We start from the raw sequence: 25281 nt of genomic DNA, 5'->3' as shown, positions 1-25281 counted from the left end.
TCGCGCGTTTCCAGATCTGTCCCCGATAATCGTTTAAGGCCGTTTGCGACGTCTGTGCTGCGTATTAGACTGAACTGAAAAAAAAAAAATGGCATCGTCCTTGTCTCGTCTGCCCCAAGCAATTCACGGGATCGGCTCCCGTTCTGCGAATGTGGTCATTGTACTCCTATCGCTGATAGCTATGTCTCAGGTGAGGGCACTGTGTGCTGCTTGCAACGTCGTGTAACGTTCGGGTCCCGGTGGTATCGAGACCCTGTAGAGGCGACCTAATGTGGGTTTCGGTTGCGGTGTCGGGATATAGATTAGGAATGAGTTTTTGATTTGATTTGGTTTGATTAATAGAATTTGTTTTCTTTTCTGAGAAACGGCGTCCACTCTGGGTGTAATATGATAACTTCTTCGCACATTAAAATCTCAGTGCACGAGGAATACCTTAGTTTCTTCTTTATTTCGCCTCTATGGGAATGCAGACGAAGTTATGGCCATTATATAATCCGCAGCTTTACGGCTCAACAATGAAATGGATACGGTAGTCAGACAAACCGCTGTCAGTGGACAAGCAACTCGCAATAAATGAGCTCCAAGTGCGACACACATGTCCGTCAGTAAATTTTTTAATTGTTCTGTCGCACTTTCTAATGACATTATTGCTGCCTTGACCGACTAGGTCTTGTTTTTGTGAAGCGTCCCTATATAGCGTACGAAGGGCTTCGTAAATATGAACCCAGGGGTCGAATTCAAAATTTTTTCCCTTGGGGTAAATTGTCATTGGCCCGTCGCCTTCGTATACAATATATTAATGAGTACTTTAAGGATTGACAAGCGATTTATTCCAGGAATTCCTCTTGCTCGAACAACTTTGTGGATACAGGACCAGGGCTATTCACGCAACCATTTTTATTCTAAAGGATGATGCAACAGAATGAATCTAGAGAATGCGCATGGCCAGTTAAACGGAACCACTTGGCGAGATGGTTAATATTTCTGGTATAGTAAAGCAGCGCAAACGTAACGAGGACAATTTGAGAAACGAACGCGACAGGACGGGTCTGAATGCCAAGTAAAGTTATCAGGTAGCTCTGGTGCCGTGGTGCTCGTTTTCTTTGTTACTCCCGGTACTTTCGCGCTTCTCCGTTATAATCATTCACAATCTACATTTGCGAGCAAAAATGCGCTTGAATTCGACCCATGATAGCATCTTAACACGTGCTAGCGCTCTCAACCTTCCCCCTTCCCCCTCCTTATTTTTCATTCTGCAGAGTGAAAACAGCAAACTGGGAGTTGTGAACCTCTTTGCACATGGCAAGGATTTTTCATTCTGTCTCAAATACTACCCGAAGTTCAAGGGGTTGCCACAAGACAGATCGGAAGCGGTAAGTTTTTCGGAGTTCCACGCTGAAGGAACTATATTGTTATTTTGCAGGCCCACTTTTCACTTACAACTGCAAACAAACTATTATGCATACCTGTGTGTTCGTTCTTTTTGGTAGTCGCCTAACGAGCGAACGCGGTTCTATTGATAGTATAACTTCAGTGAACTCAAAGGCGGGTTCAAAATGCCACTACGTATGAAGGAAATGCTATAGTTATATTTTCAGGTGTCATGCATGAAGACGATAGAATTTCTGGACGTAAATGTGCTGAATCGTCAAGCGCTGTTCTTAAAAAAAAAAACATACAATGCGTCCTACGTTCTGCAAAACCGGAGTGAAATGCGAACAAAGTAGCAACGCAGCGCAACTGCGCTTGTGTTCTATCGCAGCGTGCTTGAGTGCATGGCCCCTGTTTCACGCCCACCGGTAAATGTATTGATGGAAATCCGCGTTGTACAGCTTTTTCGTTCTAGTTTCGATGGTACTAATGTAATATGAGCACAGAGCAACATTTCTATCCTCCGGTTGTTCAGCTTTCTTAATTAAACAGCCCAGGAGAAACTGAGAGAGATTGATTGTGAAGCGGAAGAGGCGCTATTTTCTGCAACCCTTTAGGGAACGCGACTCAGCGCCTTGGGAAAGGGGAGGGAGACATAAAGAAGAAAGAGAACGTCGAGGCGTTAAATTAAATTATGGGGTTTTACGTGCCAAAACCACCTTCTGATTATGAGGCACTCCGTATTGGAAGACTCCGGAAATTACGACCACCTGGGGTTCTTTAACGTGCACCTAAATCTAAGTACTTGGGTGTTTTCGCATTTCGCCCCCATCGACATGCGGCCGCCTTGGCCGGGATTCGATCCCGCGACCTAGTGCTCAGCAGCACAACACCATAGCCACTGAGCAAGTCGAGGCGTTCAGGGTAGAGAAGGAGACGGTTGGCTGTCAGGCGGTAGCCAGGCGGCGCATTCACAAGTTACACCACAGCCCTGTGACCTTCAGGAATGTGAGAAGGCCCCTGAAGGCGGAGCTGTGGTGCCGACAGGGAGAACAACAGTTGCGATGCCGAGAACGCAGGGAGTTCCTGGCGTCGAAATGACGCATCGAGAGAAGCTCTCTCTTTGGAGAAAGTGGGGCGGAAACAAAGCAGATGCTCGAGTGCTTCGGCCTCGCTGCGCGCTGAGCAGGCCGGGAATGGAGCCAAGTCTTTGCTAGCAAATTCCACATGGGCACCGTAATGGGCGAGTGCGAGCAGTTATTGACAGCAGTTATCTACAGTTCTGTAAAGTAGATACGCACGTATATCTCTATGTGGAAGCAATGAATAAAACGTCACCATCATTCTGTAAAAGTTGATTGATTGATTGATTGATTGATTGATTGATTGATTGATTGATTGATTGATTGATTGATTGATTGATTGATTGATTGATTGATTGATTGATTGATTGATTGATTGATTGATGGATGGATGGATGGATGGATGGATGGATGGATGGATGGATGGATGGATGGATGGATGGATGGATGGATGGATGGATGGATCGATCAAGGGACACTTGAGCTATAGAATTTGGGCTGTAGAGGCGCTGGTAGAAACTTCGTTTGGACAATACGCCGTTGATGTCCGTGACTTTCCTCGCCGCGCTCACTTTAAGTGCCCCGTCAGCGCGCACTTTAATATGGTTTCTGTCACAAATTAAGTGCCTCTATTTGTGCGAGTTTACTTTAAGAGGAAGCTTTAGCTCGGGCCCAACTCCGACGCGGCCTATTCAAATACATGTAAAACGCAAAAACGTTTTTATGAGATAACTCCTCGACCGATTTTGATGAAATTTGTTGCATTTGAAAGAGAAAGTTAAATTCTAGTGACTGTTGGAAGCGGAATTTCGATTTAGGGCTTGAATTTTCTTAAATCGATTTTCAAATATTTGACCGTTTGAAAAAAATAGAAGCACGAAGTTTACAAAGTCATAGCTCTGCATCAAGAACTGATATCGCGGTTCTGTAAACGGCATCCATTAGACCATTCAAAGCGGCCAAATTCAACATGTCATTTTACATCTTACGTGAATTTGTTACGCTGGTTACAACGGTTTTGCAAAAGTTGTATTTCCCTATGATTAAATTTTTTTTATATTCATGTGAAACATATCAATTTTGTCCGCTTTAGATGTACTATTAGATGCTATTCACAGAATTGTATTATTGTTTTTAGTGGTTGAGTTACAGAGTTGTAAACTTGATAGTTTCGTTTTTCGAAAATTTTCGATTTTTGCCAATTGTTAATAAAAAATTGACGACCTAACTCAAAAATTCGAAACCAACAGTCACTAGATTTTAACTTTGTCTTTTAAATGCGACAAACCTTGTCAAATTTAGTGCAGTGGTTGCCGAGAAAAACGAATTCTCCTTTTACATGTATTTAGATAGGAGCACTGGAGCTAAAGCTTCCTCTTAACGTCGAATAGGAACGTGGCGGGATTTAACTAGCTAAGCTTAACCGCACACCTTATTCTTCAGGCTGCAGCGATCGTTTTAAAATCGGACATATACCGCGTGTTTCAGCGAACACTTTCAAAATTTTTTTAAAGGTTGCCTGTCGCAGGTAGCACAAGTCTATAGTGCTACTAGACTTGTGCCACACTTTCATAACAATATGTCGTTTTATGCATTGAAGCGCAAAATAACTTCTAATAATATGTCGAATTAATATCTCGAAACTGGTGTCATCATGAAAATTTGTTCCAAGTAGATGTGCCTTGCGAACTACCCGGCTAGAATTTGTAAGTTGCAATATGGGCCATAAAACAATTAGCTAAAACTTAATTAGTGAAGTTTTGTTGATTAGTCGATTATGGATTTCAGTTTTTTGTGCAGGTAGTGTCCACCGCTTCGAGTAGACAACTTCATGAACTAGAATTGTGCTATCTGCCACAGATAACCTTTAAATTTTTTTGAAAGTGTTCGCTGAAACACCCGGTAGATACTGTGCTGCGCTACATGGGGCCGCGCGCTAGGCAATTATAGCGACTTTAGCAATTAATGGAGGCTTTCATGATCACCCCAGGAATTGCTTAAAACTTTCACCACTACCTACACTAGGTCCGCTCGGTTCCTGCGATGCCGTTTATCTGCGACCTGTCTTTTCTGCTATCATGCAGCAATCACTTGAATATAACTCCTGCCCGTCTCCCACTACGCACACTTATACAATACAAGAGTGACTCCGGAGAGGAAAGGACAGATGTGCGGCCTCCACAACCGCTACCGGTGACAGCGAGGCAACCGCGGCATGGGGGCATAAGCGAGGTTTCTCATTATGTGCTTCGCATTTGTCTACCAAACCGCAGCAAAGCGACCGACCCATAGCGAACATGGCGGCGCAGGACGGCTGCGAGCCGCTGCACGGAGTCAACCTGACCGGCACCGTGGTGCTCGCCAACGACAGCAGCCGCTGCCCACTTGAGACCGTAGCTCGAAACTACGGCAACGCCAACGCCTACGCGCTCATTGTCGGCCTCTCCGACAACAAGCTCGTGAGTTCAGCGGCTCGCGACCGTATATTATCGCTGCATGTATGGCCTACACCGTCTTAGCTTCGTTCTCTTGGCACTGCCGTCGTGAAAATGCCAAGTTGTAAACGGATATATTCTGTGTCAGCTGGCGGAAGACAGGCGCAATTTGAGATCTCTGGGAGAAGCTTTCGTCCGGTACTAGACCGTAATGATGATGATGATTATTATTGCGTATGATGATGATGATGATGATGATGATGATGATGATGATGATAGCGTTGCAAGCAGTGACGGCAAGCTGGCGAGCGTGAGGAAGACCAAAATTGTCTCAATGACTTTCGTCGCTTGCAAGTTAGCCATGACCAGAGCAGCGTTATACGCAAGGGCACCAGCGAATACACTCAGTTTGTGTTTGCCTCTTGTGCTGTTCACATTATGGTGAGTAACCAGGCAGCCAATGTCAACCTGTTACCTTATGATTGTTAACACCGTGGTTTAGGCGAAACTTTCCTCGCTGGCACCAAATACGGTGGTGTTCTAGATCTCTTCTACGAACCGTGTACAATTGGCGCAGTAGCCATTGCACGAGCGTTGAGTGAGTGTTGCCAGAGGAGGCACTCCCGCAGTGTCAATGCAAATAGTTACTCCATACGTACAACCACCATCAGACTTAACCAGAACAATGGATATATAACACTAGCAGCTTAATTGTAGCAAACTTGGGCTTAAAACATCGGAATTTTCTTTAAGGAAAATACATTAAACTGCTACTTTCAAGGCACCTCTAACCAGAAATCTCCACCACAGCAGAACAGTCTTTGAACCACGTGCCTTAAATTAAGCACAGGGCTGACGACATCGGCAGACGCCATTGCCCACCGATAACTGTTCACTGTAAAACCCTTGAATAACGCTGATTGTCAGCACACTCTTGCCTTCTCTTTTGCTAAATCACACTTATATTTCAATGGAAGTGAACAACCTTAGACAAATGTGTGGGCGCGCACAATGCTCTTTTCCTATTTTCACAGGACGACGCCATTTATGAAAGGAAATCATCGGAGCACCTCGATATAGTAGTTGGATTTGTAAGCAGGAGGAGTTTTGTAGCTATGTTGGTGAGTGAATTACCTTGTATTCACGTATTTTCGCGTACTTTTTATAGTATTTTCTACTTTCTTTTTCTATAGTGTGAAAAGTTGGTCATAGAACTTTGAATGATACCGCAGTATTAATTTTATTATTCGAAGAGTCCCGCCTTTTCAACAGGCATACTTCGTTTCTTCATTTTCTGAAGCTAAATTAATGTCTGAAAGCATAGCAATACTAATCCAACGCTAGAAGTTTAACGAAATTATGTGGGACTACATTTTTTCGCGATGAACTTGAGCGCATGCTCTTTGTAGCACAAAGTGTAACAAATCAAAATTAAATTTTGCGTTTTTTGCGCACTTATAAAAATATGTGCGAGTAGACCTCGCGCACTCGATGTTTGATTGATTAAAGTATACACAGGTGTCAATACCTCAACGCTAGGTTGTCTCATACAGACAGTGCTCACCAAACAGCCCAATACGGCAGTGCTGCTTCCTCCTGGACACTCAAAAAGTTTTCTTCCATAAGAATTGAGCCAATTTCATCGTTTATAAGCCGAGTAAAGACATTGTCAACGTTTGTTTTGCTAAATCTTTCCCGGGTGGCACAAACATATTCGAATCGGAAAAATTGTGGGACATTAACTACCAAGTTTCGGGAGACAGAATACGAGTTAAACCTATAAGGCCTTAACAGCATGTTTTAAAATACTTCTATTACCCTCTTCATCGACACTGTTGTGGTTTCAAATGCTCCGTTTCACCACATGTCGTTAGATCAAGTCATTCGATACGCGACAACTTTGATTTCCGAAAATTTGTCGATGCCTATTGATGTTGGCATCTACCATATTTTTTGTAATCATCAGGACAGTTTTACGTATTTGTTCATTAGCAGCGCTTATTGCTGATTTCTTTCTTTTTATATTTCATCAGAAACTGATGATGCCAAAGGGGCCGCTGACGGGATTACTGTTCACGAAGGAGTACGAGATGGACACAAGCCTGATACTAGTGTGGTTCATTGCCACTTTCAGCGTAGCGGCTGGCGCTTTTTGGGCAGGAACCGTCAGTCATCAGATGTAAGTCACGAGTAGAGCACTATCTTCTAAGTTTATATTAAACCGGAGACAACCTTTGGTTTCCGCCTTTGCAAACAAGTGATAGGAAAGGTGAAATAGTGCGAATAAACACGGAACTGAAAAATAAATAAAGAAGCAGAACTGTAACACGAGGAGCAGTAAACTGCATCTGAAGGAAAACCATCCCCACCGGTGGATCGTGGCGCATGCGCGAAGCCAGCCACAATCACTGCCAGAGCTATTAAAGGCGGATTTAGACGGGGTCAAAATGCAATAACACCCGTGTACTGTGAACCCCGTGTGTAATGTGTATCGCCGTCGAAACATGCGCGTTCTGGGACATGAAAGTTGTTTTTTGATAATGTATGTACGTAAGGGGGGCTGAGTGTTGGTGATGTGATGCGTGTTATATATTGGTTGTTTTCTTCCAGTAAACGTGAGTTGTTAGTACAGCGCCGTATTGTGTTCTCTTCTATTCCTTTTGTGCGCGTCCGTTGCTCTGTAGCTACCATGAAGCTTCACCAACTCGCCCGACTTTCCATGTTATTGAACCCCAGCTGACCAAAGTTAATCTTGAGTCCCCCACTACGGCATGCCTCATAATCATAGCGGTGTTTTGGCACGTTAATCCTCAGAATTTAATTTTTAAATGTGCTCACGTGTTTTTTTTCTTTAGTAAATGAGATATCAGGCATCTCGTTACTAACCTCAGATGAAATCAATTCCTTAGTGCTTTGCACGCGTATCCATACATTTTGGGTGGCTTTTTTTATTACCTGAGAGATGTCAGGTAGCAATATTCATGATGTCACCCGAAGGGTTTTTCTTTTCTTCCTTTTTAATTTTTCCGTACTCCGACCATTGCCATCTTTCGTTTTGCATTTTAGAGCCACTAAGTTGCTTAATCCGACCTCTAGGATATTGACCACCACATATACCTAATATCATAGAAACAGAATTTAATTCATTCCGTCTGCAGCTACCGCTACCACGTGCACAGAGCGAGAAAGCTGGCATCTGCCCCTCCTCGACGAGCACAAATCGAAGCGCGCAGGCCAAGCCAGCCCGCTGCTGGTGTAGCTGACGCCGGGGCTGATGCTGGTGGTGCTGGTGGTGCCGGTGCTGGTGGTGGCGCTGCTGGCGCCGTTGGCGGGGCCGCCAGACGCGGTGCCGGTGACGCGGACAAGCGTCTGAGTGAAACCAGCTTCGTAGAAGCGGTCGACATCGAGCTCACACCCGTCGCCGTCCTCGTCTTCGTGGTGTTCATGTCCTCCTCGCTCGTCATCATCTACCTGCTCATCAAGTACATCGGTCAGTGCGTCACAGACCACAGCTTTCCGTGTCCCTCTTTGACTTGGCCCACGTTTCACTGGACGCGCCACAATTTTTACTTTCTGATTTCAACCTATCGGGTGTGTCTTCTTCGCGACTCCGGCGAGGAGGGTCAGTCGCAACGTCTTTATTGGCTGAACTATACGTGCCAGAGCTTCCTAAAATGTGCCCACCACGCATACGCCTCGTGGTGTCCAGTCTGGTTTATACAGAAGCGCAGTAAGAAACTATTTCGAAAAAGAAGTGCGACAGCGGCGCTTGCGAAATCGGGGCGAAAATTCGTAGCCGATTATCTACGCGAGTATACGAGGTCTGTTAGACAAGTATCCGACCTTTGGCTGAAGAAAAAAAACTGACATAACTGGAGCGTTAGAAACCTTATCACCCTGAAAGTAGCTGGAGAAAAAAAAAAACGACATATCTGGAGCGTTGGAAACCTAATCACCCTGAAAGTTGTCTTCTTGGGACTCCACACACTTCTCCCAGTGGTTCTGCCATTGTTGGAAGCATTCCGAAAAGGCCTCTTTCAGAATGGAGTTTAGCTCAGCTGTCATTGCAGCCATAATATCCTCTCTTGACTGAAATCGCGCTCCTTTCAATGGCGTCTTAATTTTGCGAAACAGCCAGAAGTCGCAGGGGGCCATATCACAAGAGTAAGGAGCCTGCTGAACTACAGGAGTCTGGTTTTTCGCCAAAGAAGACTGAATCAAGTGCGAGGAATGTGCAGGAGCATTGTCGGGATGGATGCGCCAATTTCGTGTTGTCCACAACTCCGGTCTCTTGCGCCTCACAGCATCACGTAGGCGAAGGAGGACATCCCTGAAGTACTCTTTGGTGATTGTTTGACCCTGTGGTGCGTACTCATGGTGGTTATACCGCGGGAGTCAAATGAAGCAGTCAACATTACTTTGACGTTGCTGCGCACTTGGCGAGCCTCCTTTGGTCTTGGTGACGTGGAATGCGTCCACTGTGACGACTGGGATTTGGTTTCCGGGCCGTACCCGTACACCCAAGGCTCGTCACCAGTGATTATGGTGTTCATGAAGTAGGGGCCACTGTTTGTGGAATGCAGCATGTCCTGTGAGACATCAACACGAAGTTACTTTTGCTCCACCGTGAGCAGCTTCGGCACGAATTTCACCGCAACTCTCTTCATGGCCAAATCTTTGGTCATAATGGAATGTGCAGAAAAAGCGCTGATGCCCACCTCTTCCGCAATTTATCGGATAGTCACACGACGGTCCTGCATCACCACAGTGTTTTCTTCAGCAATGACCTGGTCATTTCGGCATGTTGATGGCCGACCGGAGCGTGGCTCGCTCTCCACTGATGTGCGGCCGTCTTTAAACCGGTTGCACCACTCCTTAATCTGTGTGCTGCTCATAGCATCGTCACTGAAAGCCGTCTGAATCGTCCGAATGGTTTCCACTTGGCTGTCGCCCAGTTTCTGGCAAAATTTGACGCAGTAGCGCTGCTCCAGTCGCTCCGCCATTTTCCTCGCAATGAAAAACCGATGAGAGCACAGCGCACTACCTCACTCAAACGCTGCGTCTCAGCGACTGACGCTACCGGCAGGCGGGAAAAAATTCGCGCATGCGCACGAAGGTTCAAGGTCGGCTGACGCAAGCGCGCTTGTTTCATATCTATCAGGTGTTCGCAAAATAATAATAATAATACGGTCGGATACTTTTCTAACAGACCTCGTACAGTCTCCTGCAATGGTTTGTGGGAAAGCAAACGTGAAGAAAATGTGTGTGGTGGCTACTTAAAGTCCGAATAAATCAATCGGATAATAATGCCACGTCTGTTATTTTGTTATCGCACAAAAAAGCATGCAGTGTTGTTACAAAAATTTGGGTGTGATGGCAGATCAGTGGTAAGCGCTAGAAAACCTTCGCAGATGTATGCAAATCTGTGGGCTACTGATACTCCAAAGACGGTGAAACTGTACAAGCGCGCGCTCACACACTTTATCGGCCGTAGTAGGGGCTTGTTTGCTGACTTTTCTTAGCGATGATTCATCGCCGACGCTGCCTGCGCGTTCTCACCGACGGCCTCGTCATGTGTACGGCTGCTTCGGGGCTCTCGAGCGGGCTGCGTCGCTGGATCACGCCGTCATTTTGCGCCGTTGTAGACTCATGAATTCCTTGCTTACCTCCAACGTGGACTCGGGGAAAACGGGACGTGTGGAACAAATATAGCGGATCTGGCTAAAGAGACCGTGCAAAGGAGTGGTTGTCTATTCGAGTGAACATCAGCAGCACTACTCGCTTTTGCTGGCTTAGTGAATATGACGCCACTTAATTCTCTTTCTTTAGTGCCGATTGCTGGGCTAGTCGGTTCATGCTGATAAATTTCTGACCATAAAACCTATGGCCCATTTATCTCAAAATGTCCGTGGTCTTATAGTCTGAAATTGTTAATTATGTTTAATGGCCAGAAAAACAAAGGTGCTGGTTATCTTATTTCTTTCTTTTTTACAGTGTACGTCATTATAGGAATGTTCGTGCTGGCATCGTCCGTCGCCCTCGTTGGCGTGCTCGAACCTCTGGTCTACAGGCTTCCTGTCGGCACTACAAAGTACGCAATGATTTTGGAACATTGCTGTCCAACTGGCTGGTTGATGAAGCTTAATGTTTTCAACTATGGCACAACGGCCATAATATATGCGGTAGCGGAAGTCGCTGCGTTAAATTTGACCGCGAACGTTTTTTTAACGTGCATCCGAACACGAGCGCTTTTCGCACTCGGCCTCCACCGAAATGTTGCCGATGGGTTTAAAATCGAGCACGTGACTTCGTTCTTACGGCGGCAAGGATACGCTGTACCCACAGAGCCACCGCGACGGGAGCTTATTCTTCTGAGCAATCAAAATCATACCATATAGTTCTTATACAGGCTGTCTTCTTTGTCTTTCTTTTTTTATTAGCTGCACCAAATTTTTTTCAAGATTGCCAATGGCAAACAGCACAATTCTAACCCTTGATCTAAATTATTCAACGATGCGGCCATTACTTCTAAGAGAAGTGAAAATGTTGAATTGAACAATTCACGTAGTGACGGTAATTAATTTTTTGATTAATTGATTTACGCCACATATTTTAATCTACGAATTATAGCCGCTGAGTTCACACGGCGTATCCATTTGGAACGAGTTCTCTGGACAGCACCACTTCCGAGATATAATTTACAAAGTGGCCGTCGAAATGTATTGGAGTTTCAGTTAATTTTGTGCTCCAATGCAGAAAACAGCAGTTTCTTAAAGAAAGTAAGTGAAACGCCAATGTATTTCGACGGACACTTTGAAAATTAATATCTCGGAACTGGTGCTGTCCAGATAATTCGTTCCAAGTGGATACGCTGTGCGAACTCAGCGGCTATAATTCGTAGGTAGAAATATGTGGCGTAAATCAATTAATTAAAGGTTAATCAGCGTAACTACATGAATTATTCAATTTAACATTTTCATTTCTCTTAGAAGTAATGGCCGCATCGTCGAGTAATTTAATCAAGGGTTAGAATTGTGCTGTTTACCATAGGTAACCTTTAAAAAAAATTGGTGCAGCTAAAGAAAGAAAGAGACGAACACCCTGTATACCAACTAAAAGCTTTGTGAAATAATTCCGCAATCTTCCCGTAGCTCTGCACGTTCGCATACGACGCGCATTTAGCTTTACCTAAGTGTTCGATATCCCGTTCAGTCACGAATTATGACGCACTATCAATACACGTGTCACAGTTACATATTTTATTCCAAGGGGCTGCAGACTGCAGTGAAGTAAGGTCAAGAGTGGTAGGGTAATCAGTTGTGTTCTCGTGCAGCTTTTTAAGCGAAGCTTTCTTTTCCTCTTCTCCCCACATTTCGAGGTTTCTGCCTTGCCTATTATACAGTTTGGGCCACTGGGTATGGGAACATGCTTGGCCAACTCCTCAGAAATTGTGTGTGCCACTAGGTGGGTGACCGAATAGACAAATATAACAAGAGGTAAGAAAATGAGTCAGCAACAGAAGCAGCCGAGTGTGAAGAAAGACGTAAAGGAATGAGCGTATTTTTTTTTTCTCAGAGAGTAACAGAGGGTTACGGAGTAAAGCTGCGTAATGTAGCTTGACAGAGCTCCGGCCCAAAATGGGCGAACCAGAGCTGCATTGAGCGAGAAGTACAGAAGTGAGCACAAATAAATGCTACTGCACTTAAGCTGGTCGTCGTCGTCAGCATCATCCTTTCTGTAAACATCAAAGAAAGCTCGACTTATCACTGATTCTCTTATATATGTGGAAGCGCCGTTTTTATATATCACTGCGTCAAACCATACGCACAGCTTAATTATTGACTTCAGGCATTACGAGGAAAAAAGAAGTGTTGTTTCATCATCGCTGACGTACAACACGGCGCATCGGATATCCCGTCAAAAATGTTTAGTGCCCTGAGCAGTTATGTACAGAAACAATCTGCAGGTGGGTCTGCAGAGGGTTCTGTTGAGTCACAGCTCAACGTCCACGGTCTTTTTTCATTGCCAGTACTTAACATTAGTGGCAAGAATGCATCGCATCGACAAATGTGTACCTCCGCCACGATAGCTAAGTGGCGTTGCCGCTATGGCGTTGCACAGCGGAGCTCGAAGTCGCGGGTACGGTCTCAGCCGCGGCGGCCGCATTGTCGATAAAGGAGAAATGCAAAAACGCTCGCGTGCTTTACTTAATTTAGATGTGCCTTAGAGAACACCAGGCGGTCAAAATTGAACCGGTGCACCCCTCTACGTCGTGCCTCATAATCATATCGTGGTTCTGGCGCGTGAAACTCCAGAATATAACATTTTTAATGTTGAGCTCGATTACTTGTTTTCTTTCTTTCGTGTCTATTTATATTTATAAGGCTGCCCACCTACATGCTACCCTGCTTCTACGTCGAAATGGAAGTGCGGCAGCTGTGCCTGATTGTGCTCTCCGTGAGCGTGGCCTTCTCTTTTGTCGTGATCCGGCACCACCCGAAATCCTGGCTCCTGCAGGACGCCCTCGGCGTCATATTCTGCATCTACATGATCAAGACCCTGCGCATGCCCAATCTCATGGTGATCTGGCATCGATTTCACTACCTTTGTTGCGGCTCGCTTAACAACAGTAACCTACTGAATGTTATTTAACGATTAACACGAGAGGTTCGTATTTTGGGGCTAAACAAGACACGCTAAGTTGAGTTGCATGTTTCTTTTTTACCTTTATGCGATATGGTACAGGCCACGCGCATGGAATGATAAATGAGCAGTTTAGAGCGTGGGCTCAAAATTGGTTGTGTTCAGTATTTGGGGCATATTCCGTTCCGCTGGCGTGATTGCACGCCTTCGTTCGGCCGCCCGGTGTCATTTGTTGTCGTGGATTATTATGAATTTGGAAATATTTGTAACGTGTTTCTGTCGAATATTAGTATAGAGAGAGAGAAAGAAGTTTAATGACACGAAATGCCGAAAGGTCGGCCTGAGGTATATTCCTCTAGCCAGCTACTCGGCATTGGGGGAAGGGGAAGAGGAAAAGAGAGAGGGAAGAAAGAGGTGCATGATGGGTGACGATGACGATAGAAGGAAGATGTAGAACATATGGCAAGCAATTTGGCATGCTCAAAGTCTGCAATCCTGAATATCAGTATGGCACCTAAAAAGCCTGTAGGGTCCGTATGCTAATGCAGGCTAATGTCCCTGTATCTTTTTGCATAGTACATGCGTGTGTTATAATAATGGCTATACATTGTGAGTTCAGGCACACGGCTGGCATTTACAAGTAAATTCGTTATAACTACGATATGCGTGAGGCAGGGGGATACGTTCAGAAAGTTTAGATGCAGGAGGGGTTCGTAAAAACTGGCAGTGGCCAATCGTAATATCAAACTAGATGATAATCAGTGCTGCCAGCCAATGGAAAGGAGTTCTATATAGGGACGAAGAGCTTCATGCGCGTGCGGCTTTTGTGCCTCGCTTCGAAAACCCTTTGGATAAAGCGCTTTGTAATCTCTTCGGGCCATTGGCGTTATTGCGTGCGCGATAACAACTGGTGGTAAATTGGAAACAATCCTTGTGGTAAAAGGTTTGTGAATCGGACGTCCGGACAAACCGCGGTAGGACTAGCCTGTAACGAAGCTCAGAAAGCGATGAGCAAATGGGGTAGAGCAGACTTGACTGCTGCAAGTTTTGATGTAATTAACCGTGCTCTTTCTTTACCGCAGGTTATCGCCGTTTTGTTGGTCTTGCTCTTCTTTTACGACATATTCTTCGTCTTTCTCACGCCGTTCATTCTACCAGTAAGTGAGCATGGTACACTAAATATTATACTGCACTTGGTATTTCGAGGCCACATCCCATCGCTTCGTTGTGTCGCACCTGATCGCATTTTAACTGCATTCTTATACGATGAAGTTCGCGGGGAAGATAACTTCATTTCCTTGGTGGCTCGAACTTTCTTTTTCTATTTGTAGCCGCACGACTATCAGCGGGCAAATGTGATCGAGTCATCGTTGTTCTGTGCCGGTATTAAGCTAGGGAAAGGAGCTGCGTCTGCGTAGTCGGTAGATTCTTGATTGGTGCAACCAGCAACTGAAGTAATCCAACTGCATGCTCATTCAATACCCTGTATATTCTTATTCTCGGCGATTGTCTTAACGACACCTACAGGATTAAGTTACGTAGTTTCCTTTCGTCTTTTGTAACTCGGTGTCCATTGTTGCGACGCCTGGTTCTTAACCTCAACCGGCGTTACTATTGGGTAGCGGGGCGTTGTCGGCAGGCTGCAGGCGTCCGGTAGACCATGGCGATCAGGCAGGGACGAGACGACTTCTAGTGAGAAACTTGCACGGTTTATTCAATGGTTGGTGAAAGACGTAAAAGAAGAGAATGAAGTGAAAAAGTACATTTCGGGGCCCTTTAAATAGGCCGACTAAAATCGTAAGCGTGATCTTGCTCACGTCAACGTCACGTGACAGGCACCGAGTCTGGTTGTGGATGGGCGGCGTGTCCCTTCTCCCCGGGGAACTGGCACGTGCCCGCCTCCGGAGGTGGCAACTAGCTGGTCAGGGATCGTAGGCGCTTATCCTTTCTTCTAGGCGACGTTGGTTTGCGGTAAGCGTTCTCTCTTAGAGTTGGACAGTTCGTGGGAAGGGTTCTTCTAAAGTCGCGCACACACGAAGGGGCCTGGAAGCACTGCGGGGCGCCAGCCAGACCGGCAACCCCTCGAGACAACCATAGCAAATCGGGAATCCATTCTTCGTTTCGCTTACGCATGCGCACACACGAAGAGGCCTGTAAGTACTGCGGTGCACCTGCCAGCCTGGGAACCACTCGAGACAACCACACTAAATTAGGAATCCACGCTCCATTTCGATGAGACATGGTGGTTGAGCATCGTTTTTGCCCGTTGTGTTACACGCCAACCCTAACACCATTCAGTTTTGGTGAAGTGGTCAACCACCTACTTTTCCAAGTGTAAAACTACGGCTAAGAATGTAAAAAGGACGAGAATGTGGGAACACAAAGTTAAAGCGTCCACTTTTTTTATAGCGTTTTGTTTACCCTGTCCAATTCGCGCTTGTCTTCCCATGCATTCCGTTCGACGCAAGTTAATGGCGCTCCCGTTATGGTGATCAGCAGCAGATTCCGTCCCTTATACAACTGCCGGTCGTGCAAGCCGCAACTGCACCGAGAAATGATTTGATAAATTCTGTTGCACAATACGACAGAGAAAACTCGCCTGCTCAGTATGGGTTGCTGAGAGTAAATATTATGGCTACATATTTCTTTTTATGTTAGGCCTTACGGTAATTCAAAGTGTTCAGCGCACGCTACCCTGGCCATTAAATGGCTGGCAACTGGCTGTAGTCAAGTTCGCTGTTTTTTCGGTAACATTGACCCGAATAAAGCTTGCCTACGAACTACTTCGTAAGCTCGGCATCGTTTTCACCCATACAGTCTCGTGATGCGCCACGTTTTTAGTCTCGGTTTAGTCACACAATACCTCGGCGAATACAAAGCAGGGTATTGTAGCAAAGACGCAGTCATTCAAACCGTGCTCACCTGCCGTACTCGTACGCCACCTAATGCATTATCCAAAATTCAACTAGCTCATTCATTCCTTCTATTCTGCATGCTGTCAACATTTCACGTCCCACTGAAGTCCAACGGACGAGTGTCTTCCGACTCCACTACTCCAATGTATGTGCCTTAATTAATTTCAGATTATTTTTCCTCCGCAGAAATCGGACCCGCACAACGATACCAATAGCTTCGCGAAGTCATCAGGGGTAAGTCGGCATGTACAAACGCGCGTTCTGATCAGTCTGGAGAAGCAGGGCAAGCTGGACTTGCTCTTCAGTACAATCATGTTGAGTGCAACGAAACCAAACTCTTTATACGTGCATAACCTTAGTCCTGACTTTATCCACCCGCATTTACAGCAGAACTATTATTAAATTGTTGAGTAGAGTAGAAACGTGCCAGGAGTGATTGGTCGACAGGACGAACGCGGAAAAACGCGGACAAACGCTAACTTCCAACTAAATTTTATTAAGCAATACAGTACAACTAAATGTGTTACAATTAAAAATAAAATATGCAAGAAATAGAAGTGACTATCACAGAATGCACAACTCAGCACTATGCGGCGCGGCACGCGTGCAGAAGTGAAACCGCAGGAGCGCTAATCCCTTCTGAAGCATCAGGACTGACGTCACGCTAACGCACAGATTTTGCGCACTTTTCATTCATGCTGACTTTTAAGATTTCTTTCCTATACGCTGTCATTCAGATCTGTGCAACGTCACGCACTGTTATGCACTTGTCAGATTCAGGTTTGCGGCAGTAACTTAATGTGATATGTTGCTGATGTATTTTTTATGCTGCGCTGCACAGTCGGCCATTCTCCACAATATTCGTAAGCCACAAAAAGGAAACGTGTGTCCCCGCTGCCGGTCTCATAAAAGTGTGGTGGTCGAGCCTAAGCGCCCAAAGACACTTCATTGCATTCCATGTCCCGTGCATCTATATGGTTGCTGGGCGAATGCAGTATTTGTGAATTTAGCTTGGTTCCTCTCTATTCAAAAACGGGAAATTCAGCAATACATTCACTAAGTAACCACTGAATCTACCGTATAGATCAGAATGTAGGTCGAGCCTAAATATAGGTCGACTCCTGGCCTTGATTTGGCCAGACGACAACTCACAATGCGGTAAGACCGCCATATAAAGTAAGGGGCGACATTAAGCGTTTTTTTTTTTTTGAGGTAACCTCGACCTATATTTTGGTTGATAAGGTAGTTAAATGAAGTGCACTGTACTTGACTGAAAACGAGTCAACATTTAGCGATGTTCAAATTTGTGGAAAAAAAAATCAGACCCGAGAAAACACTCAAAAGTGTATATTGTCGCTTTATACTTGCAATGATGGAGGATGATCACACTACGCCAGAAAGCGCAAATGAATACTCACTCTTTGTTTGCCGAAATTCTTCTCAAGAACGAAATCAACGCTCAGATAACACTGATTGCTGCGAACATGGCGCACTATCACAGCACTATTTTGGACGCCGTCAATTTCCGCCATGTTGGCGTTTTCAGCCAATCAGAAAGGTTGTATACAACCTAGTACACAGGGCTACTATAGCTGCCCTGTGGGCCATTTATAACTGGCAAGACGGCGAATTGGGTGATATGGCATAAATTCATGGCAATCTCCAAAATAGTACCTGCGCTTGTCGGTCGTTTGAATCTAGTCTCGCTCCTGAAGTCGGCCCGATATTTATGCACACGTCACCGTATATTTCAAAACAATCGCTGACGCTCAAGCAGATTCGAGGATGTGTAACACTATTTTGTGTCACTCTCGCAATCTGATTAAACGCGCCTTGTCACTATCGAATTAGCAACTTGCAGAAAGCTTACCGTTCGCGAGCGCGAAAACCCGATAACAGCGAAAGTTCAACAAAGCAGTCAACGGCAAAGATTAAAACATGACACGTGGCCATATTAAAGAACTCCGCCGCATGAACAGATCTCTGGACCGGTATTCACAAAGAAGTAAGTACTCGAGAACTATTCGAAAGAACGAATGCCAGCCAGCCGCGATGACGGACATATTATAAAAGAAGGCTGTTCGCCGGTGGGAAACACCACTACGAACCAAAAGATTTGTGAATTCGGCTCCTGAATTCTACACACTGAACCAATTCGAGAGGTTAAAGCCCACAAAATTTATGTATGCGTGATTCATCAGGACACTGCATCTATATACTGTATTTGCTATTCAAGAATACAGTACCTTTACAGAACTCGCATAGCCAGAGTAATTGTTTCAAACAATTAAGCAGTGTACACATATGTAGTATGATAACATGTCGTCTATAGATTATTGTAGTATAAGCGAAGTGTTTACAATACATACGCGCGCGCGTTCACTCGCTAAAATCCCTTTTGGATCCCATTACCTTGTAATCGTTCGTTGGTGCCCCTTTGAGATAACCTTAAAACTACGACGATACTGCTTGCAATGTCGAACCTAGAGCAGCCAGTCCTGCGATTACGGTGATATTAGGTTAAGAGATATGTGCTTGCACTATATAATTATTTATGAGTGTATTAGACTGTTGCTTGTGTTCAAGAAGTATTTGATGCCATAATACAAGCTCCGACCGAGAAAACTACGAAGGCTGTTTAATGATATTTATACGAGCTCTCTTTCTCTCTCCCCCATCTCTCTCCCCTCACACGCAGTACGTGAAGAAACTATACGGGGGAAGTTTAAGATAGCTTTATGCCACCCTCTATCAGCGTTACGGACAGGGCGAGAGCTGGAAGTACCAAAGAACGCTGTGTCTCGGCGTTCGCCTGTGCGTCTGGTATATGTTGGTGCGAGTCCTTCGGGATAGGGCGCGCGCACTCGGGCTATTATACTGCACGTTAAGCTTTTGACTACGCACATGTATCGCGTTCCTTGTACAGCTAATCGCGCATGACAGAACTTGTTTTTGCTGTTTGTGTTGCTGCATTCGGCGTACCCAGTACAGTTGATTTAGCAGAATATAACAGGTTTATTTGTAACACTAATGAAGTTATTTAACCAATACACGGGATATCGCTGTACTGGATCAGCTGAAAGCGAAGACGTAGTCTGCAATCCACTTAGCAAAAAGGCCTAGCAGATGGCAAACAAGCTTGTTTACACGTTCCAGAGAGGCGACAGCATCATGGTGGAAGTAGCCCGAGGCGGTGGCACCGATGAGATGATCCCGATGGTGATGCGGGTTCCTCGGTTCGGCAACCACGACCTCGCTGCTTGCTTCGGGGAATGGTCGCTGCTCGGACTCGGCGATATCCTTATTCCCGGTGGGTGGTGTCTATATGCATGACGTCACTAAACGCCACTGATTGCTTATGGAGAGCGTTTCCGGCGCTCGCTTGCGTCTCGGCCGGACTGGGGCACACGCGCGATTCCCTCGAAATAGCGCGCGCACGTGCTCCGGTCTGGCCGTGGTTGCACAAATCGTTGCCATGATGTGGAAGTGCCATTGGGGGTTTTCGGAGTACGCTATCCCTCAATCAAAATTCTGGCGTCGTATATCTTAGGTGGTGAGACATACTTATCTTACGGTAGGTATCAGCAAGAGAAACAAGATGTGTCGGTTCTCCAGTGGTGAGCGTGAATGCCAGACGTGGCTTTGGTATATTCTCAGGTATACCAAAGTTGTCAGCTTTTGTTTTGTGGCGATAATAATCGTGTTAAGAATTGCTACGGGGTAGACTACGCCGTCTTTTAAATGGTGTGTCGCATCTCGCCTGCGTTTTACATTGATCGGGTTAAATAGTTAACGCTCCAGGAAACTTTTCGTTAGTTTACTTCTGATTTCAACGATGTTACTGTTGAGGCTAAGGCTGTCTCGACCGCCCCCTACTATTTCCTCGTACCGTTCCTTAGAAGCGCTGACATATTCCACTTCCTTCTTGGTGCTCGCAGGGTTCCTGGTTGCCTATGTGCACAGTTTCGACCTCGTCGCGACTGGGCGCCGCTTGTATTACACTACGACAGTCATCGGTAAGTGCGTTCATTGTCACGTTTGTTCTTCAATAGACTGCATGTGAAGCATCTCTCTGAAAAGCTTCTGGCTTCTGTGTGCGAGGACGTTATATAGTTTGAGAGAATTTGAGCTCCGCTATCGGTGATTGTTTCAAGAGAGCCAGCACTGTAGGAAATTAGGGAAATCATTATGAAATCAGGCAATTCAATGTGCCACGGGAGTGGTGTATGTAATCTTCCTCTTTCATATGGCTCTGCTTTTGTAGGACACACTGGACGGTGTGTGAATATAAGATGAAGGCAGCACGAGTCATCTACACGTGGCAATGGTCAGTCAAATATTACCTTGCACGGAAAGGATTGCGGCTGCCTACCTGAGTTCAGCCAGGCTCATGTTGTTGCCAGGCATACATAATCAGACAACTAGGGAGTTTATCGAGGCATGGCACATACATAATAAAAAAGAATCATGTATCAGTTTTCCTTCTATTGCGTTGCATCAAAAATAAATTTAGTATTTTAAGGGATAACTTGTTTGTTTAATCACGTGTGGATATATATTGTCTAGTTAGTTGCGAGTAAATTTGAGTTGAGAGTCGACGCTTGTGTCCCTGGTGTAATTCGGTGTTCGTATTTTTATATGGCGCGGTTTCAAGGAAATCACTATGAAACTGCAGTCTGGCATATCGCACCGTGACTCAGATATGCTGCTCATTTCTGAGTACTTTTAGCGCATCTTCATTCTTTTTATATTTTTTCGTTCTGTGGTTAACTCCTTGCCCATAAAAAAATTTCACAGCTTTCGCAAGGGGGACTTTTTCTTTTATTAGAATAAAAAATCGCCAATTTTTGCGAACGTTTCGTCAATCATCCTCTTCTATTTAAAAAGTAAAATTTCATTCAGAGGTCACTTCTGCACTTTCTGAAACTGGGCGCTGTCCAAAGATTTGTTGCAGTTGGCCTTTAAATTAATAGAGGCGAGCGATGCATTATTCAGTTATGGTTGCGAGTAGCGTATGCCTGTTCATCAAGCATCGCAAGCTCACAACTGAAGAGATTGTCTCACGATCTGAAACCTGAAAAAAAATTATCTCTATACAAAAGGTGATAGTCAGTATAGACTTAAGCATACGAAAGCCGGATGTACCTATCAGTGACGTTGCGTTTCACACGCCGACATCAGGCATCCCTCTCGTTATTTTCCCATTCATTCGGTACATTAGGTCTATTGGGCTACCTCTGCAGCATTTGCTTTTCCTAACAGCTCTGTGAAAAACCACGGATCACCTAACCACCTTTGACATCATGTTGTGTCAGCCAAGCCTTATCGTGTCAGATTTCCTATTCAAGATAACACACTCGTTGGAATCTACGTTAGGCAAAGTTTTCTTGAATCTTGTTGCATCTGTCCGTGCTATTCACCGTGTTTTGAAACATAGCGAATACGTACCTCTCGGGCAAGACGCTTGTTCTTGGCTTTAAGAACGTGCTTCGATCCCATGATACAAGTGGGCATGGCTCACATTCTCCTAATGCGAGCTTTTATATGTTATCCCGTGGCTTCGAAGCCTATAGCGTGGGCCTGGTGGTGACCTTCCTGGCGCTGTACTTCATGAAGACCGCCCAGCCGGCGCTGCTCTACCTCGTACCTGCAACGCTGATCCCCGTCGTTCTCATCGCCCGACATCGTGGAGAGTTGCGCGAGATCTGGTACGGACTGAAGGTAAGTTACGGAACGTTGTCTTTGTGCGCTAAGACACATTCACTATTACTCCAGTCACACGGCACGTGTAATGCCATTCGCAGCGAATGAGATTCCTTCTTAATGCCATCTTTGTTGCTTCTACACGGCCGTAATGAATGAAATCTACAGCTAATGGCATTCACCCATTGAATGAGTGCCGAACTCATGCAGCGCTCTGTCCTGTGCTCTTTATTCGCTCGTCATGTGTTGCGCTGTTCCTGTTTTTATTCCCAAGCGCGATTTGTGTAATCTCGATGACAGGGGCTTGGCAAAAATTACAAAATCGACAAGGTAAAACGAAATCTCATCAGAGTAGAGGGTGTCATAATTGCTGTTATGAACTTTTTAGTAATTTTGTGACGCAGAGCACAATAGTTCAAGTGGTGTGTGCAACTATATTCTTGTTCCCAACCTCGACTGGACTCTAGCACCTCTTGTTGGCCATGTTTACAAACGCTCGTTTGTTTTGTTGAATTTCTGTAACCAACCACGGAAGCTAACTCTACAGCTTCGTCACATGGAGAATGAAAAGTCAAAAGCGCACTGGACCGACGACGAGAGGTTCGCGCTATTGAAAGTGTACGTGTCGATTACCGAGTGCCTACGTGCGCAAGGTGCCGATAAACATCGCCATCAATTGCGAATGCCACTTTATATTCCCGTGCAGAAAGGGAACGCAAGCCCGCAATTCGGAATGAATGCACTTACTGTGAATAACATTACACGTGTTGTGTGACTGAGGTTTAAGGCAAGCCAGTAGGCTCTCGGAGATTCGGTGGTTCGGCAGTGAATGCGTGTTATAGGGGGGAGGAGGGGCAAGGGGAGGAGTGGCCGATCCCCAATGTCATCACAATATCATACCGCTGCAAACAAACTTCTACTTGCCTACAATGTGAACCCGGTAAAACCCAGAGTGAGAAACAAAAATTACGGATTACCGGCCTAACAGCCCGCGCACAAGAGTTGTTGCCAATTCCGAGCAAGGTATACGCAAAGTAACATTTATTTGATAATCATTCATAATTACGTTTTAGAACAAAGGTTTGGAACTCTGAACGCAAGTTTCGTTGCTGGCTGTTCTTTAATTCACATTTGACACCGAACACGACATCACCGCACGAAAACGGTTGTGGAATGCCCCCCCCCCCCTCCCACCACATTTTAACAGCTTTCTTATTCGGCATGATACTCGACCCTTCGTTGCACGCACCCCAGCCTGAGACGCCTCAGCCGTCGGAGGAGGAAGACGAGCCTCCTGCGGTCCCGAGGAAAGGCTCCGAGCGCCAGGGCCCGGCTGACGCGAAGGAACAAGGAAAGGCGCAGGAGCGGCGCAAATCCCGCGAGCCCTCGGAAGTCGGCGATGCCCCAGAGACCCGTGGCACTGCCAGAAAGCCTCCCTCCGCCGGATCGGTGGCGGCGACTTCGCCACAGCGGGTCGTGGGCCCCGCGATTCGTTCTCCCACAGGCGCTGCGTCCGGGGCTGCAGTTCCGCCGCCCGCGTTGTTGGGCACCATGTTTACAGTGGGACTACGCTAGATGAAAAAAGAAAAAGTCGCTTCTCGAAAAACGCGTACACTCTCGGCGACTCCGACTCGTGTTTGTCTTTTTAAAATACCGTACATGTCGACGTGTACGCTTGGCTGCAAGCTCGTGTTCTGCATGGTTTAGCAGTGAATTGCAACTTGATGGCTAACGGTGAGGTTCTGTTTTGATTTGGTACGCATATTGTTACCACATTCTCGCCTGTAGAAAACGTTCTTTATAATTCGTATCGTTGAATAAAACTTAAGTGCGATCCAAGAGCCACATTGACAAACCTTTCATTTCCATCGAAACTGAGAGTTGGGCGAGTTGGTGTGGTTCAACCTTAACGAAAAAGTGCGCGAAAAAGACGTAGACGAGAAAAGAGAAACGACAAACACGGGCGCTACTGGCAACTAACAGTTTATTTCCAAAGAAACAGAAAAAGTAGAAAACTATGCTGAAAGGAGAACAAGCATCCTCTCAAGTGTGCACGAGAAAACCACAATAAATAAATATTTTAGTTTTCTTAGTCGATTACGAGACAGATTACTTCGTCGCCACTACTTCGACTTAGCGTGTTTCACACCATCACACGTTGACATTATGTGTATTTGGTTTGTTCGTTTTACAGCGAATCTGTATATGGCCGTCCGTCTGTCCGTCCGTCCGTCTGTCGGTCGCCTGTATGCCGAAAGCTCCTCCGGTGCATTCCCATGCGCATGCGCGAAATAAGACAGAAAAATAGGCACGCGATTAGCCAACACCACTGAGGCAGCACAAAGCCTGTTTACGCAGATCCATGACGTCACACTATCTGGCCCGAAACTTACATTGACAAGGCTGGCGTGATGAAAGCGGTGACGTCAAAATCACTGTTGCCTACTCGGGAGCATCCTTATTAGATTCTGCGGCAGTCAGGCCAAGTAACATGACGCCATGGATCGGAGTGAAAAGGCCTTGTGCAATCTAGGTGGTGTTAGATTAGCTGCGCCAGTAGTAACGTCATTGCTCTCCGTCACACCCGAGTGCGCACGCAGCCGTTTCTCTCCGGCTCCGAAATGGTTAGGCTATGCGTCACACGTACTCCCGAGGAGCAGACAGCCTTCGATGGGCAACGCCGCGAGCAGAACCAGGAACGAGCTCGTCTACGCCGTGCCGATGCTGCAGCCCGGGCACTAGAACAGGCTCGTGCAGCCAAGCGCAAGTAGCAACTGCGTGCCAAGGATCCGGCAGTCTACTAAACTGTAGTTTAATGAACTGTCGGGATTAACTCAGTGATAAACCCCGGGGCCGCACGTTTCAGCTTCACCGGTTAACCCTCCGTACGCAGTGTTTGGGCGGTGATTTTTCAATACTTTGGAATAGTTCTGAGTTTTTGTGACCTGGCCTCACTTGCCTCACTCGCGACCTGGCCTCACCGCGGCATGCGGAATTCCTTCAGCTGAGAGCTACTCCTTACATTCATACGTGCATTTTTTCTCTGTTGTTGTTAGCGCCTTTTAGAACAACGGCCACAGGCGCTTTCGTTTAGCTTGTACGGGTCCCGAAACGAATCAATTTCACCACATG

The 25281-nt window shown here is 45.8% G+C and overlaps 1 protein-coding gene and 1 pseudogene across 1 annotated transcript; one reads left to right on the top strand and one right to left on the bottom strand.

Moving 5' to 3' along the window:
* On the top strand, positions 1-23881 carry LOC135910039 (signal peptide peptidase-like 2B). The gene is made up of 14 exons (XM_065441995.1): positions 1-190; positions 1260-1373; positions 4727-4912; positions 5923-6009; positions 6922-7067; positions 8047-8378; positions 10883-10979; positions 13273-13468; positions 14614-14688; positions 16633-16680; positions 19603-19756; positions 20385-20462; positions 22013-22167; positions 23404-23881. Exons 1-14 carry the CDS (start codon positions 89-91, stop codon positions 23722-23724), a joined length of 2091 nt encoding a protein of 696 aa, XP_065298067.1. The 5' UTR covers positions 1-88; the 3' UTR covers positions 23725-23881.
* Positions 8985-9907, bottom strand: LOC135910038 (protein GVQW3-like; annotated as a pseudogene).
* Positions 23882-25281: the final 1400 nt, after the last annotated feature.

Source organism: Dermacentor albipictus, chromosome 4 (genome assembly GCF_038994185.2).
Source record: "Dermacentor albipictus isolate Rhodes 1998 colony chromosome 4, USDA_Dalb.pri_finalv2, whole genome shotgun sequence".
NCBI classification, from domain to species: Eukaryota; Metazoa; Arthropoda; class Arachnida; order Ixodida; family Ixodidae; genus Dermacentor; species Dermacentor albipictus.
The sequence above is the reverse complement of the archived record's forward strand: the minus strand, read 5'-3'. Positions and strand labels throughout refer to the sequence as shown.